The sequence below is a fragment of the Hyla sarda genome, chromosome 10 (genome assembly GCF_029499605.1).
Source record: "Hyla sarda isolate aHylSar1 chromosome 10, aHylSar1.hap1, whole genome shotgun sequence".
NCBI classification, from domain to species: domain Eukaryota; kingdom Metazoa; phylum Chordata; class Amphibia; order Anura; family Hylidae; genus Hyla; species Hyla sarda.
Window position 1 is genome coordinate 8473348 of NC_079198.1, and position 12553 is coordinate 8485900.

The 12553-nt window shown below is 43.0% G+C and overlaps 2 protein-coding genes across 2 annotated transcripts in view; both read left to right on the top strand.

Moving 5' to 3' along the window:
- Nucleotides 1-2802, top strand: part of LOC130294268 (phospholipase A2 inhibitor and Ly6/PLAUR domain-containing protein-like) — a 4778-nt gene extending 1976 nt beyond the window's left edge. The window contains exons 4-5 of the mRNA XM_056543880.1: nt 680-829; nt 2667-2802. Of these exons, the coding sequence (XP_056399855.1) occupies nt 680-829; nt 2667-2782 (266 nt within the window). The 3' untranslated portion in view covers nt 2783-2802. The remainder of the gene's footprint in view (nt 1-679; nt 830-2666) is intronic.
- A 5242-nt stretch (nt 2803-8044) lies between these two features.
- Nucleotides 8045-11319, top strand: LOC130294398 (phospholipase A2 inhibitor 31 kDa subunit-like). The gene is made up of 5 exons (XM_056544112.1): nt 8045-8158; nt 8245-8358; nt 8470-8619; nt 10219-10368; nt 11189-11319. Exons 1-5 carry the CDS (start codon nt 8104-8106, stop codon nt 11302-11304), a joined length of 585 nt encoding a protein of 194 aa, XP_056400087.1. The 5' UTR covers nt 8045-8103; the 3' UTR covers nt 11305-11319.
- The last annotated feature ends 1234 nt before the right edge of the window (nt 11320-12553 follow it).

Here is a 12553-nt window from a genome sequence, read left to right on the forward strand (position 1 = left end):
TAGTGAGTACAGCTCTGGAGTATAATACAGGATATAACTCAGGATCAGTACAGGATAAGTAATGTAATGTATGTACACAGTGACCTCACCAGCAGAATAGTGAGTACAGCTCTGGAGTATAATACAGGATATAACTCAGGATCAGTACATGATAAGTAATGTAATGTATGTACACAGTGACCCCACCAGCAGAATAGTGAGTACAGCTCTGGGGTATAATACAGGATATAACTCAGGATCAGTAAAGGATAAGTAATGTAATGTATGTACACAGTGACCTCACCAGCAGAATAGTGAGTACAGCTCTGGAGTATAATACAGGATATTATTTACATTTGACCGCTAAGACCCTATATTTCCCACCCGATATAAAACTTAACGTTTATTGAGCCAAGATTAAAATAACCTCACACATATTGATCCATAATCCATTGATTGGCATGACACTGCATGCTATCTTAATTGAATTGAAAAGATAGATTGTGGCTGCAGTCCCCAATCTACAGTGTGAGACAATTAAAATTCTAACACATTGCCCGCCCGCCCGACGTTTCGCCACAGGCTGTGGCTTTATCAAGGGCTAAGAGGCCCTACAGAAATATATGTAAAAATGTTCAGAATTATTGAGACCGAAAATACCGGCAATAATTTACGACTAATATCTTATTTATTTTTCCAGTCCCTGAAGAAGATTCAACACCAAATGGTGTAAAATGTCCCAGCTCCTACTGCAAAGGCACCACAGAGGAATGTAAGAGCGACAAGGAGATCGAGTGCACTGGATCCGAGAAACAATGTTATGACTATAGAGGAAGAATCATGAATCCAGGTAAGCAGATCTTTAGTTCTTTTTATAACGTATACAAGTAAAATGGTTAAACCTTTAAGGGTTTTTCCATTTTTGCACCTTTGTTTTTTCCTCCTCACCCTTCTAAAAATCATAACACTTTCAGTTTTCCACCTGCAAATCCATATGAGGACAAGCAGGGCCATGTACACTGAGGGCAAGCGGGGCTCCGTACACTGAGGACAAGCGGGGGTCTGTACACTGAGGACAATCGGGGTCTGTACACTGAGGACAAGCAGGGCTCTATACACTGAGGACAAGCGGGGCTCTGTACACTGAGGACAAGCAGGACTCTGTACAACTGAGGACAAGCAGGGCTCTGTCCACTGAGGACAAGCGGGGCTCTGTACACTGAGGACAAGCGGGGCTCTGTACACCGAGGACAAGCAGGGATCTGTACACTGAGGACAAGCAGGGCTCTGTACACTGAGGACAATCAGGGCTCTGTACACTGAGGACAAGCAGGGATCTGTACACTGAAGACAAGCAGGGCTCTGTACACTGAGGACAAGCAGGGCTCTGTACACTGAGGACAAGCAGGGCTCTGTACACTGAGGACAAGCAGGGTTCTGTACACTGAAGACAAGCGGGGCTCTGTACACTGAGGACAAGCAGGGCTCTGTACACTGAGGACAAGCAGAGCCTTGTACACTGAGGACAAGCGGGGCTCTGTACACTGAGGACAGCAGGGCTCTGTACACTGAGGACAAGCAGGGCTCTGTACACTGAGGACAAGCAGGGATCTGTACACTGAGGACAAGCGGGGCTCTGTACACTGAGGACAAGCGGGGCTCTGTACTCTGAGGACAAGCAGGGCTCTGTACACTGAGGACAAGCAGGGCTCTGTACACTGAGGACAAGCAGGGCTCTGTACACTGAGGACAATCAGGGCTCTGTACACTGAGGACAAGCAGGGATCTGTACACTGAAGACAAGCAGGGCTCTGTACACTGAGGACAAGCAGGGCTCTGTACACTGAGGACAAGCAGGGCTCTGTACACTGAGGACAAGCAGGGTTCTGTACACTGAAGACAAGCGGGGCTCTGTACACTGAGGACAAGCAGGGCTCTGTACACTGAGGACAAGCAGAGCCTTGTACACTGAGGACAAGCGGGGCTCTGTACACTGAGGACAGCAGGGCTCTGTACACTGAGGACAAGCAGGGCTCTGTACACTGAGGACAAGCAGGGATCTGTACACTGAGGACAAGCGGGGCTCTGTACACTGAGGACAAGCGGGGCTCTGTACTCTGAGGACAAGCAGGGCTCTGTACACTGAGGACAAGCAGGGCTCTGTACACTGAGGACAAGCAGGGCTCTGTACACTGAGGACAAGCAGGGCTCTGTACACTGAGGACAAGCAGGGCTCTGTACACTGAGGACAAGCAGGGCTCTGTGCAGTGAGACTCTGTGACTTGCTACAGGCTCACACATCTGAATGATTGACAAGCCAGCAGCCGGCACAGAGCCCTTCTTGTCCTACCCTCACTTCCTGTATTTGGTCTCCTCATAGAGACACACAGGCATAGAGACACACATATCACTTTTATACCCAAAAATAAAAAACATTTTTAACCAATGTATATTGCAAATATACATATAATGGTTTTATCTACATTATATAAATTTTTTTGGTTGACAACAGGTACACTTTAAGATGGATAAAAGGGTAACACAACGTAACCTGAATTTGGTGGTCAAAAAATAGCGCCACACACACGTCCATGGTTTCCATCTGGTATTGCAGCTTAGGTAAACCCTGATGCAGGCTTAATTTTATTTTTTAGCTCTTTTTTGATGATTTTTCTTCAACTTGACAGATGGCAGCGTGGACGACTACTCCTCGAAGGGATGCATTAACAAACCGGGATGTATGCATAATTTCAATTGTCTGATAAAAGTGGAGGAGATAAAGAGGACACTGCTGAAATGCTAAACGGATCCGCTTGAAGCCATTTACCCCTTAACGTCTACGGCAGTGTCTAACAATTGGGGCGCCTCCAGCTGTTGCAGAACTACAACTCCCAGCATGCCCGGACAGCCAACGGCTGTCCGAGCATGCTGGGAGTTGTAGTTCTGCAACAGCTGGAGGCCCCCTGGTTTGGGAAACACTGGTCTACAGCAATTCATGAGTGATTGTGTTAATCCAATTCTTCTTTTTCTTAGTTCTTCAAAATTTGCTTTAGTCACTGAATAGATTTAGTCACCTGCAAAGATTGAACCTGGATATTGGTATCCAAGTCCCGAAAACTACTTGTAATGCTTTGAAGATATAAACCCAGATGCGATGGTCCCTGTCCTTTAATAAACTATTCTTATGCAGCATGTTGTTGTCACATTTTACTTTTTTTCTTCCTTAAAGAGGTACTCTGCCACTAGCCAAAGGATAGGGGATAAGATGTCTGATCGTGGGGGTCTGGGTGCTGGGTTTGGGCAGCCGAGTGTTAGGGGCAGCGCTCCGGCCATCCATCCTGGTCGTAAGGGCACCCACTCCCCTGTTTCTGCCCGTCCCGGGACTCGCGGTGCCCTGGGCGTGTCCCGGGTGTTGCTAGGGGCAACGCTCCGGCTATTCCGGCCGGCCATGTGCGATATCCCCATCCTGTGCCCGCGGCGACTCCGGGACTTGAAATGCGTGTCCTGAGCGTCCCCTCACCTCGATATGCGCCCGGATGTTCCTCTGTCCTCCTTCGCCAGCGTGCTTATCCCCTTCCCTTAGGGCACGCATGCGCCGGCATTGCTACATTTAAAGGGCCAGTACACCCATAATTGATTCTTCTCTGGGCGGACTCTATATTAGTCCAGCACCTCCCTAATATGGTGCTGGATCTTTGTGCTTAGTGCCCTAGAGAAAGCATTTCTGAGTTCGTGCCATATTAGTGTTTTTGACCTTCAGCTTGTAAACTGACTTTGCTCCTTTGCCACCTGCCTCCTGACCTTGTGCCTGTGACCTGACTTTGCTCCTTTGCTGCCTGCCTCCTGACCTTGTGTCTGTGACCCGTCTTCTGGGTGCCGCCTGATGCAGCAAGATCATCCCGCTTTGTGGCAGGCTCTGGTGAAAACCAGCTACACCTTAGACTCTGCTCCCTGGTGCGGTTCAGCCATTGTCCACACAAGTCAGCGGATCCACTTCCCAGCCGTCTACGATAAGACCGTTGCACCGTGGTTGTGATGTCAATCCATGCCCCCTACATTCACGCCCCCTCCCATAGACATGAACGGAAGGGGCATGGCGTGACATCACGAGTGGGCGTGGATAGGGGATAAGATGTGTAGCAGTGGAGTACCCCTTTATAGGGGTCAGAAATCACCAATTTGAAGTAGTAAAACATGACAGAATCTATGCAAATGGAAAATCGTTGTCATGAGGAACACAAAAAAACTATTTCACAGCACAGTAAATGGTGTGAAAACTACCCCCCCCCCCCCATAAATAAAATAATAATAATAATAAAAATGTTTATTGTTTCAGTATTACAGTACATTCTGTGGTGAAAAAAAAAAGAATGGTATCAATAAAAAGTACAATTAGTTCTGCAAAAAACAAAACCTTCTCCGGGTCTATAGGGGGAAAAATGAATTGAGTTATGGCTGCTAGAAGACGAAGGTGAAGAAATTTAAAGGAATCATTAAAGGGGTATTCCAGGATTTTTTTTATTGACTATGCTATAGGGGTGTAAGTTAGTGTAGTTCACAATATAGTGTCTGTATCTGTGTGTGGTGGTGGTCTGACAATTCTTTTGTGATTTTTGCCCCAATATTTATTTTTAACAGCAAACAAAATTATTCCGGTTTTCCCAGGTTGCAGTGTGGCAGAGACACGACATCCCTAGTCAGGTGTGCAAAGGGAGCGTGGCTGTGCCTCAATGGGTGGAGCGACTGCTGGGTGGGAGAGAGATTATTCTGCAACTAATTATATTTTTGCAACAGCGGTAGGCACCCTGTCAGAAAACACTGGTCTTTTGAATGGAATGCAACTAATTTGTGTTTCAATGTGACCTCACACAAACGAGGAACTGTGGGGTGTGTAGTTTAAAAGAACGAACTTCAACAGGAAATAGCCAGTTCACAAAAAGCTGTCCACAGTGTTATGGTAATCTCACCACATAGCCATTTAGCCCCAAGACGAGCGCAGGTATGTCCAGTACTGTCTGGCAGGTACATACTAAAATCACCTTATGGTGGATAACCCCTTTAAGGGGTTAATAGATAATCTTGTTGGGAGACCGAGAAAATAGCAGCCATTCACTGGAATTTATCTTTTTAATTCATTGGATATTTCGCAGGTGTAGATGTCGTATTAGCTCAATGTGAATTTCGGTACAATTAGTAACGGTTTGGAAGCCAATTAGACTTTTATTTGCTCAAGGACGTTTCTTCACTTATCCAAGTCAACATTGAATCTTTGTGTCTTTTCCAAGAAGCTACTGAGAATGTATTGTTGTGTTTGCTAAGTCGCAACGGCAAGAAAATGTTCTTAAGGTGATGCAATGTCTTATTACCCCACAGGACTGGAACCAACGTGGTCCCAGATTTTATCGGGGAAAGACAAAAGATTGGGGGGCTCAGCTAATACATTGAACAAAGATAAATGTTACAATGGGTGCACACCCACAATACTTAAAGGGTATTCCAGCCAAAAACATCTTATCCCCTAGGATAGGGATCCAAAGGATAGGGAATAAGATGTCAGATCGCAGGGGGGGGGGGGGGGGGGGGGGCACTGTTGGGACCCCCTGCGATCTCCCTGCAGCACCCGCATTCAATGCGGGGCTGCAACTCCAGTTTCGGAAACCTCCGGCTTCCCGGGACTGGGGACATGACGTCATGCCACGCCCCCTCCATTCATGTCTATGGGAGGGGGGTGATGGCCAGGGAGATTGCGCGGGGAGGGGGGTCAGCAGCGGGCCCCCCCGTGATCAGACATCTTATCCCCTATCCTTTAGATCCCTATCCTAGGGGATAAGATGTTTTTTGCCCAGAATACCCCATTAAATTTGCAAAAATACCAAGGTTTATTAGATATACACAGAATACAATCTCAACAAGACAAGACACTTATGATAAAAACACTTAAAGGGGTACTCCGTTGCCCGAGCGTTCAGAACATTTTGTTCCTATTGCTGGGTGTGGGCTGCGTGGGTCATGATGTCACGGTCACGCCTCCTCATGATGTCACAGCCATGCCCCTCAATGCAAGTCTATGGGAGGGGGCGTGGCGAATGCCACGCCCCCTCCCATAGACTTTCTTTGAGGGGGCGTGGCTGTGACATCATGACCCCTGCAGCCCGCACCCAGCATTTGGAACAAAATGTTCCAAACACTGGGGCAGTGGAGTACCCCCTTTAAAAACGGCTCATTCTGAGCCACACTACAACGAGGAGACACTGTATGTATCCCCCCTGGACAGGGGCGTACATATAACTGGTGCCTGTACAAACCCCCCTTAAAAAATCACATGCAATCTCTTCCTATGCAAGGTATACACATGAACAACAGTATTAAAAGAGACCTCTGCAGATGGAATCACTGATAGTTAAAGGGGTACTCCTGTGGAAAACTTTTTTTTTTTTTTAAATCAACTGGTGCCAGAAAGCTAAACAGATTTGTAAATTACTTCTATTAAAAAATCTTAATCCTTCCAGTACTTATTAGCTGCTGAATACTACAGAGGAAATTATTTTATTTTTTAGAACACAGAGCTCTCTGCTGACATCACGAACACAGTGCTCTCTGCTGACATCTCTGTCCATTTTAGGAACTGTCCAGAGCAGCATATGTTTGCTATGGGGATTTTCTCCTACTCTGGTCAGTTCCTAAAATGGACAGAGATGTCAGCAGAGAGCACTGTGTTCGTGATGTCAGCAGAGAGCTCTGTGTTCTAAAAAATAAAATAATTTCCTCTGTAGTATTCAGCAGCTAATAAGTACTGAAAGGATTAAGATTTTTTAATAGAAGTACCGTAACTTACAAATCTGTTTAACTTTCTGGCACCAGTTGATTTAAAAAAAAAAAATAAGTGTTTACCACCGGAGTACCCCTTTAAACACAGCTGGCTTCACTGTATGAAAATATCGAACTAATGACACTAGCAAAATAGGCAGGTCTGCTGGTAAACAAATGGCAGTGGTAGAAGGGGGGGAACATAAAAAATCCAGGCTGGGGAGGGCAGGAACAGTGATGGAGCAAGTTAACCCGTGTCCATGAGAGACCCCACGCGTTCTGTCACAACGTGTGACTTCCTCAGGGGTGAAACCCCTGAGGAAGTCACAAGTTGTGAAGAAGTCAAATGTTGTGACGGAACACGTAGGGTCTCTCATGGACAAGGGTTAACTTGCTCCATCACTGTTCCTGCCCTCCCCAGCCTGGCTTTTTTTTGTTCCCCCTTTCTACCCATGCGGTTTGTATACCAGCTGATCTGCGTATACTGCTATTGTGATTAGGTTGATATTTTTATACAGTGAAGCCAGCTGTGTTTAACTGTCAGTGATTCCATCTGCAGGTCTCTTTTAAATCTGGTGCCAGAAAGATTTGTAAACTACTACTATTTAAAAATCCTTAATCCTTCCAGTACTTATCAGCTGCTGTATGCTCCACAGGAAGTTCCTTTTTAAAAAAAAAAAAAATTTAAATTTCCTTTCTGTCTGGACACAGTGCTCCCTGCTGACACCTCTGGGTGCTATGGGGATTTGTTCCTACTCTGGACAGTTCCTAAAATGGACAGAGTTGTCAACAGAGAGCACTGTGGTCAAATAGAAAGGAAATTCAAAAATTAAAGAACTTCCAGTGGAGCATACAGCAGCTTATAAGTACTGGAAGGATTAAGATTTTTTTTAAATAGAAGTCATTTACAAATCTGTTTAACTTTCTTAAAATTGATTAAAAAAAAGTTGATTAAAAATAAATAAATAAATAAATGTTTTCCAGCGAAGTACCCCTTTAAAGAGGTATTCACATATTTTAAAATGGTCCCTTATGCTCAGGAAAGTAGGGGCCCTAGGCTGAAAATTTGCACTGGGGTCTATAGAGCTTTAGTTGCGCCCCTGATCAAATATTTTCATGAAGTTTTATTTCCATCTCTGAGAGAATTATTTGGTGTCGTGTAAGATCTATCCGGTCCAGACCCGCAGGGCATAATACTTCCTTGTTTCATGCCGTCACCCTGTATCCACTCCTCCAACCTGTATATATATGAGCCCGATCCGGATCACACATCATTATCTGAAGATTTCATCTCAACCTTCTAGATCTGCTGCCAAGATGAGTTCCTTCTCTACCACCGGCCTCCTGGTCTTCTGTGCCTTGTTGGGCTCAGGTCTGTAGACATGAACATCATATTCTGCACTGGTATTTATTCCCATGTAGTCGTCTTTTTTTAGGTTGTACCCTTTTATTTTCCAGCCTTTCCCCTTAAATGCATCTCTTGTCTATCCAAAACCTCCACCGAGTGTGAAGGAGAATCTGAGATCGAGTGCCCAGGAAACTGTATGACCGGTTCCCAACACTTTCACAATGGTGACTACTTTTTGCCTTATTAAGAGACCTCCGATTTATTTATTTTTATTTGTTCATTTTTTATTTTTTTAAGGTTTTATCATATAAGTGATGGTTTGATCCATTCTGCAGGTGACGTGGATGTCAAGTCATTATATAAAGGATGCGCCAATGAATCCCTGTGCGGCCTTTTTGGCTCCCTTACTCAGGAGAACGATGTTACAATCAGAGTTAATGCCGTTTGCTGCTCCGGAGATAAATGCAACGATGACGAATTTTTCCGTAAGTGTCATGAAGACTTTAAAGGGGATCTCCGTCTTCATCATGTTATGTTAAAGGGGTACTCCGCTGCTAAGGGTTTAGAACAATTTGTTCCAAATGCTGGAGCCGGGAGCTCGTTATGTCATAGTCCTGCCCCATCAAGACATCACGCCCTGCAAGTCTATGGGAGGGGGCGTGGTGGCCGTCACGGCCCCTCCCATAGACTTGCATTGAGGGGGCGGGGAGTGACATCATGAGGGAGTGGGGCTATTATGTCCCACGCTCCCGGCGCTGACTCCATCGTTAAGAACAGTGTGTTCCAAATGCTGAGCAACGGAGTACCCCTTTAAAGGGATACTTCTGTGTAAAACTTTTTTTTTTTTTTATCAACTGGATAAGTAATGTAATTAATGTACACAGTGACCTCACCAGCAGAATAGTGAGTACAGCTCTGGAGTATAATACAGGATATAAATCAGGATCAGTACAGGATAAGTAATGTAATGTATGTACACAGTGACCCCACCAGCAGAAGAGTGAGTACAGCTCTGGAGTATAATATAGGATATAACTCAGGATCAGTACAGGATAAGTAATGTAATGTATGTACACAGTGACCTCACCAGCAGAATAGTGAGTACAACTCTGGAGTATAATACAGGATATAACTCAGGATCAGTACAGGATAAGTAATGTAATGTATGTACACAGTGACTTCACCAGCAGAATAGTGAGTACAGCTCTGGAGTATAATACAGGATATAACTCAGGATCAGTACAGGATAAGTAATGTATTGAATGTACACAGTGACCTCACCAGCAGAATAGTGAGTACAGCTCTGGAGTATAATACAGGATATAACTCAGGATCAGTACAGGATAAGTAATGTAATGTATGTACACAGTGATCTCACCAGCAGAAAAGTGAGTACAGCTCTGAAGTATAATACAGGATATAACTCGGGATCAGTACAGGATAAGTAATGTAATGTATGTACACAGTGACCTCACCAGCAGAATAGTGAGTACAGCTCTGGAGTATAATACAGGATATAACTCAGGATCAGTACAGGATAAGTAATGTAATGTATGTACACAGTGACCTCACCAGCAGAATAGTGAGTACAACTCTGGAGTATAATACAGGATATAACTCAGGATCATTACAGGATAAGTAATGTAATGTATGTACACAGTGACTTCACCAGCAGAATAGTGAGTACAGCTCTGGAGTATAATACAGGATATAACTCAGGATCAGTACATGATAAGTAATGTAATGTATGTACACAGTGACCTCACCAGCAGAATAGTGAGTACAGCTCTGGAGTATAATACAGGATATAAGTCAGGATCAGTACAGGATAAGTAATGTAATGTATGTACACAGTGACCTCACCAGCAGAATAGTGAGTACAGCTCTGGAGTATAATATAGGATATAAATCAGGATCAGTACAAATCACTCTTAGCGTTGCCTATTACGTTTTGCAGGTCGAGATGTACTACTGTACTATACAGAGATGATTAGTAAAACAAAAACATATGTAATAGCGTTCAGAATGCCACAGAATAAAATAACAGAAATTCACAAATATATTTTTATTTACATTTTTTCCAGTTCCCAAGGAAGATACAGAACCAAATGGTTTATCATGTCCAAACGCCTACTGCAAAGGCACCAATGAGGAATGTGAAAGCGACCAGGAGATCGAGTGCAAAGGATCCGAGACCCAATGTGTAGAGTATAGAGGAAGAGTGAAAAATCCAGGTGAGCAGAGCTTTATTTCTTCTAAAACTTTTTATTATATATATATATTTATCAACTGGCTCCAGAAAGTTAAACAGATTTGTAAATTACTTCTATTAAAAAATCTTAATCCTTTCAGTACTTATGAGCTGCTGAAGTTGAGTTGCTCTTTTCTGTCTGATGACACGTGTCTCGGGAACTGTCCAGAGTAGAAGCAAATCCTCATAGCAAACCTCTTCTACTCTGTGCAGTTCCCGAGACAAGCAGAGATGTCAGCAGAGAGCACTGTTGTTAGACAGGAAAGAACAACTCAACTTCATTAGCTGATAAGTACTAGAAGGATTAAGATCTTTTAATAGAAGTCATTTACAAATCTGCTTAAATTTCTGGAGACAGTTGATATATAACAAAAATGTGTTTTTTCCTGGAATACCCCTTCAAAGGGGTAACCCACCCCATTTAACCTGAAAGGGGTGGTCCAAGATTAGGTAGCATGGCTGCCCTTTTTATATTAATAATAATAATAATAATAATAATAAAAAAAGTCTATCTATCTATCTATCTATCTATCTATCTATCTATATATATATATATATATATATATATATATATATACATATATATATATATATATATTTTTTACCTAGATATATAGACATGTTTTTTATTATTTTTATATATATATATATATATATATATATATATATATATATATATATATATAGATAGACAATAGCGCCACATCCATCAATGGTTTTGTCTGATATTGCAGCTTCGGTCACCCCTTGATGTAGAGAGACGAACTTTGCTCTTTCCTGATGATTTTGCTTTATTTTGACAGATGACAGTGAGGACGACTACTCCGCCAAGGGATGTATTAACCCCGATGGATGCAAGTTTAATTTTGGGATTCTAATCGCAGTGGAGGAGTTAGAGAGGATTCTGCTGGACTGCTAAACATCCTTAATGTCAACAGTAGTGTTTCCCAACTGAGTCACCTCCAGCTGTTGCAAAACTACAATTCCCAGCATGCCCGGACAGCCTTCGGCTGTCCGGGCATGCTGGGAGTTGAAGTTTTGCAACAGTTGTAGGCACCCTGGTTGGGAAACACTGGTCTATAGCAATTCATGAATAATCATGTTAACCCTTTTCTTCAAAATTTCGCTTTAGTCACTGATAAAAGAAACATGCATAGATTGAACCTGGATATTGGGCCATGTGAACAGTTAATTAACTATGCAATGCCCTATAGGAAACCATAAGCAAGTAGGTTAGCGCCTTTCAAAAGGCCTTTGCTCTATTTTAATTCTTATTTTTGATGACATCTCTACTTAGTACTTTGAGTGCACAAGGGTGTAAAACCCCAGAAACCTGGCTATATAACACATGTTAAACATCTAAATAGTCATGTATGGATACATACACATACCTGCCTTGGATATCCATAAATTGAACATCCCGCTGGGGTACTAAGGTGTAATAATCCCATTTGTAACATGCACCCCCGAGCGCTAAGAGTACTAAGTCTTAATGCATTTAGCCTATAACAACATCTTTTATCCGTAAAAAACTTACTTGTTGATGGTTTCCATGTAGTAACATGAGATTGAGTGGAAATATAATGGATCTTTGGTTCACAATATTACATTGATGATACATTATACTTGGGCAATGAAAGTGTTTTACCGAAACCCATGACCCGGTCCAAGAATGATACCGAAAACTACTTGAAATGCTTTGTAGAAAGAAATCAAGATGGGATTGTCTTTGTCCTTAAATAAACAATTTCCAAGCATCATGTTGTTGTCACATTTGACTTTTTTTCTTAAAAAAAAACAAAAAACCTCCTGGACATTTCTCTATATTTCGCAAAAGATGCATCCGGTTGTGTCCGATTTGCATCCTGGATGGTTTTGTCAGTTTTTTTTCCCGTAGCCTACCACGGTTTTTGGTCCGGGTGAAAAACCGTATTGAAACGTATATATGTTTTTTTTTTTTACATGGGAGTCAATGGGAACCGTACAGAACCCTATGGCCCAGATTTATCAAAGAATGTCTACGGTAGAGCTATTTTCCCACGTTTATTTGAGTGGTGGGCTTGACTAGCATGCATCATATTTATCAAGAAGGTGCAGCAGGATGAGTAATTTTGCGCAGATCTGCTGTGGTGGGAAAAGTTCTACCACATACACTTTTTCTAGACACT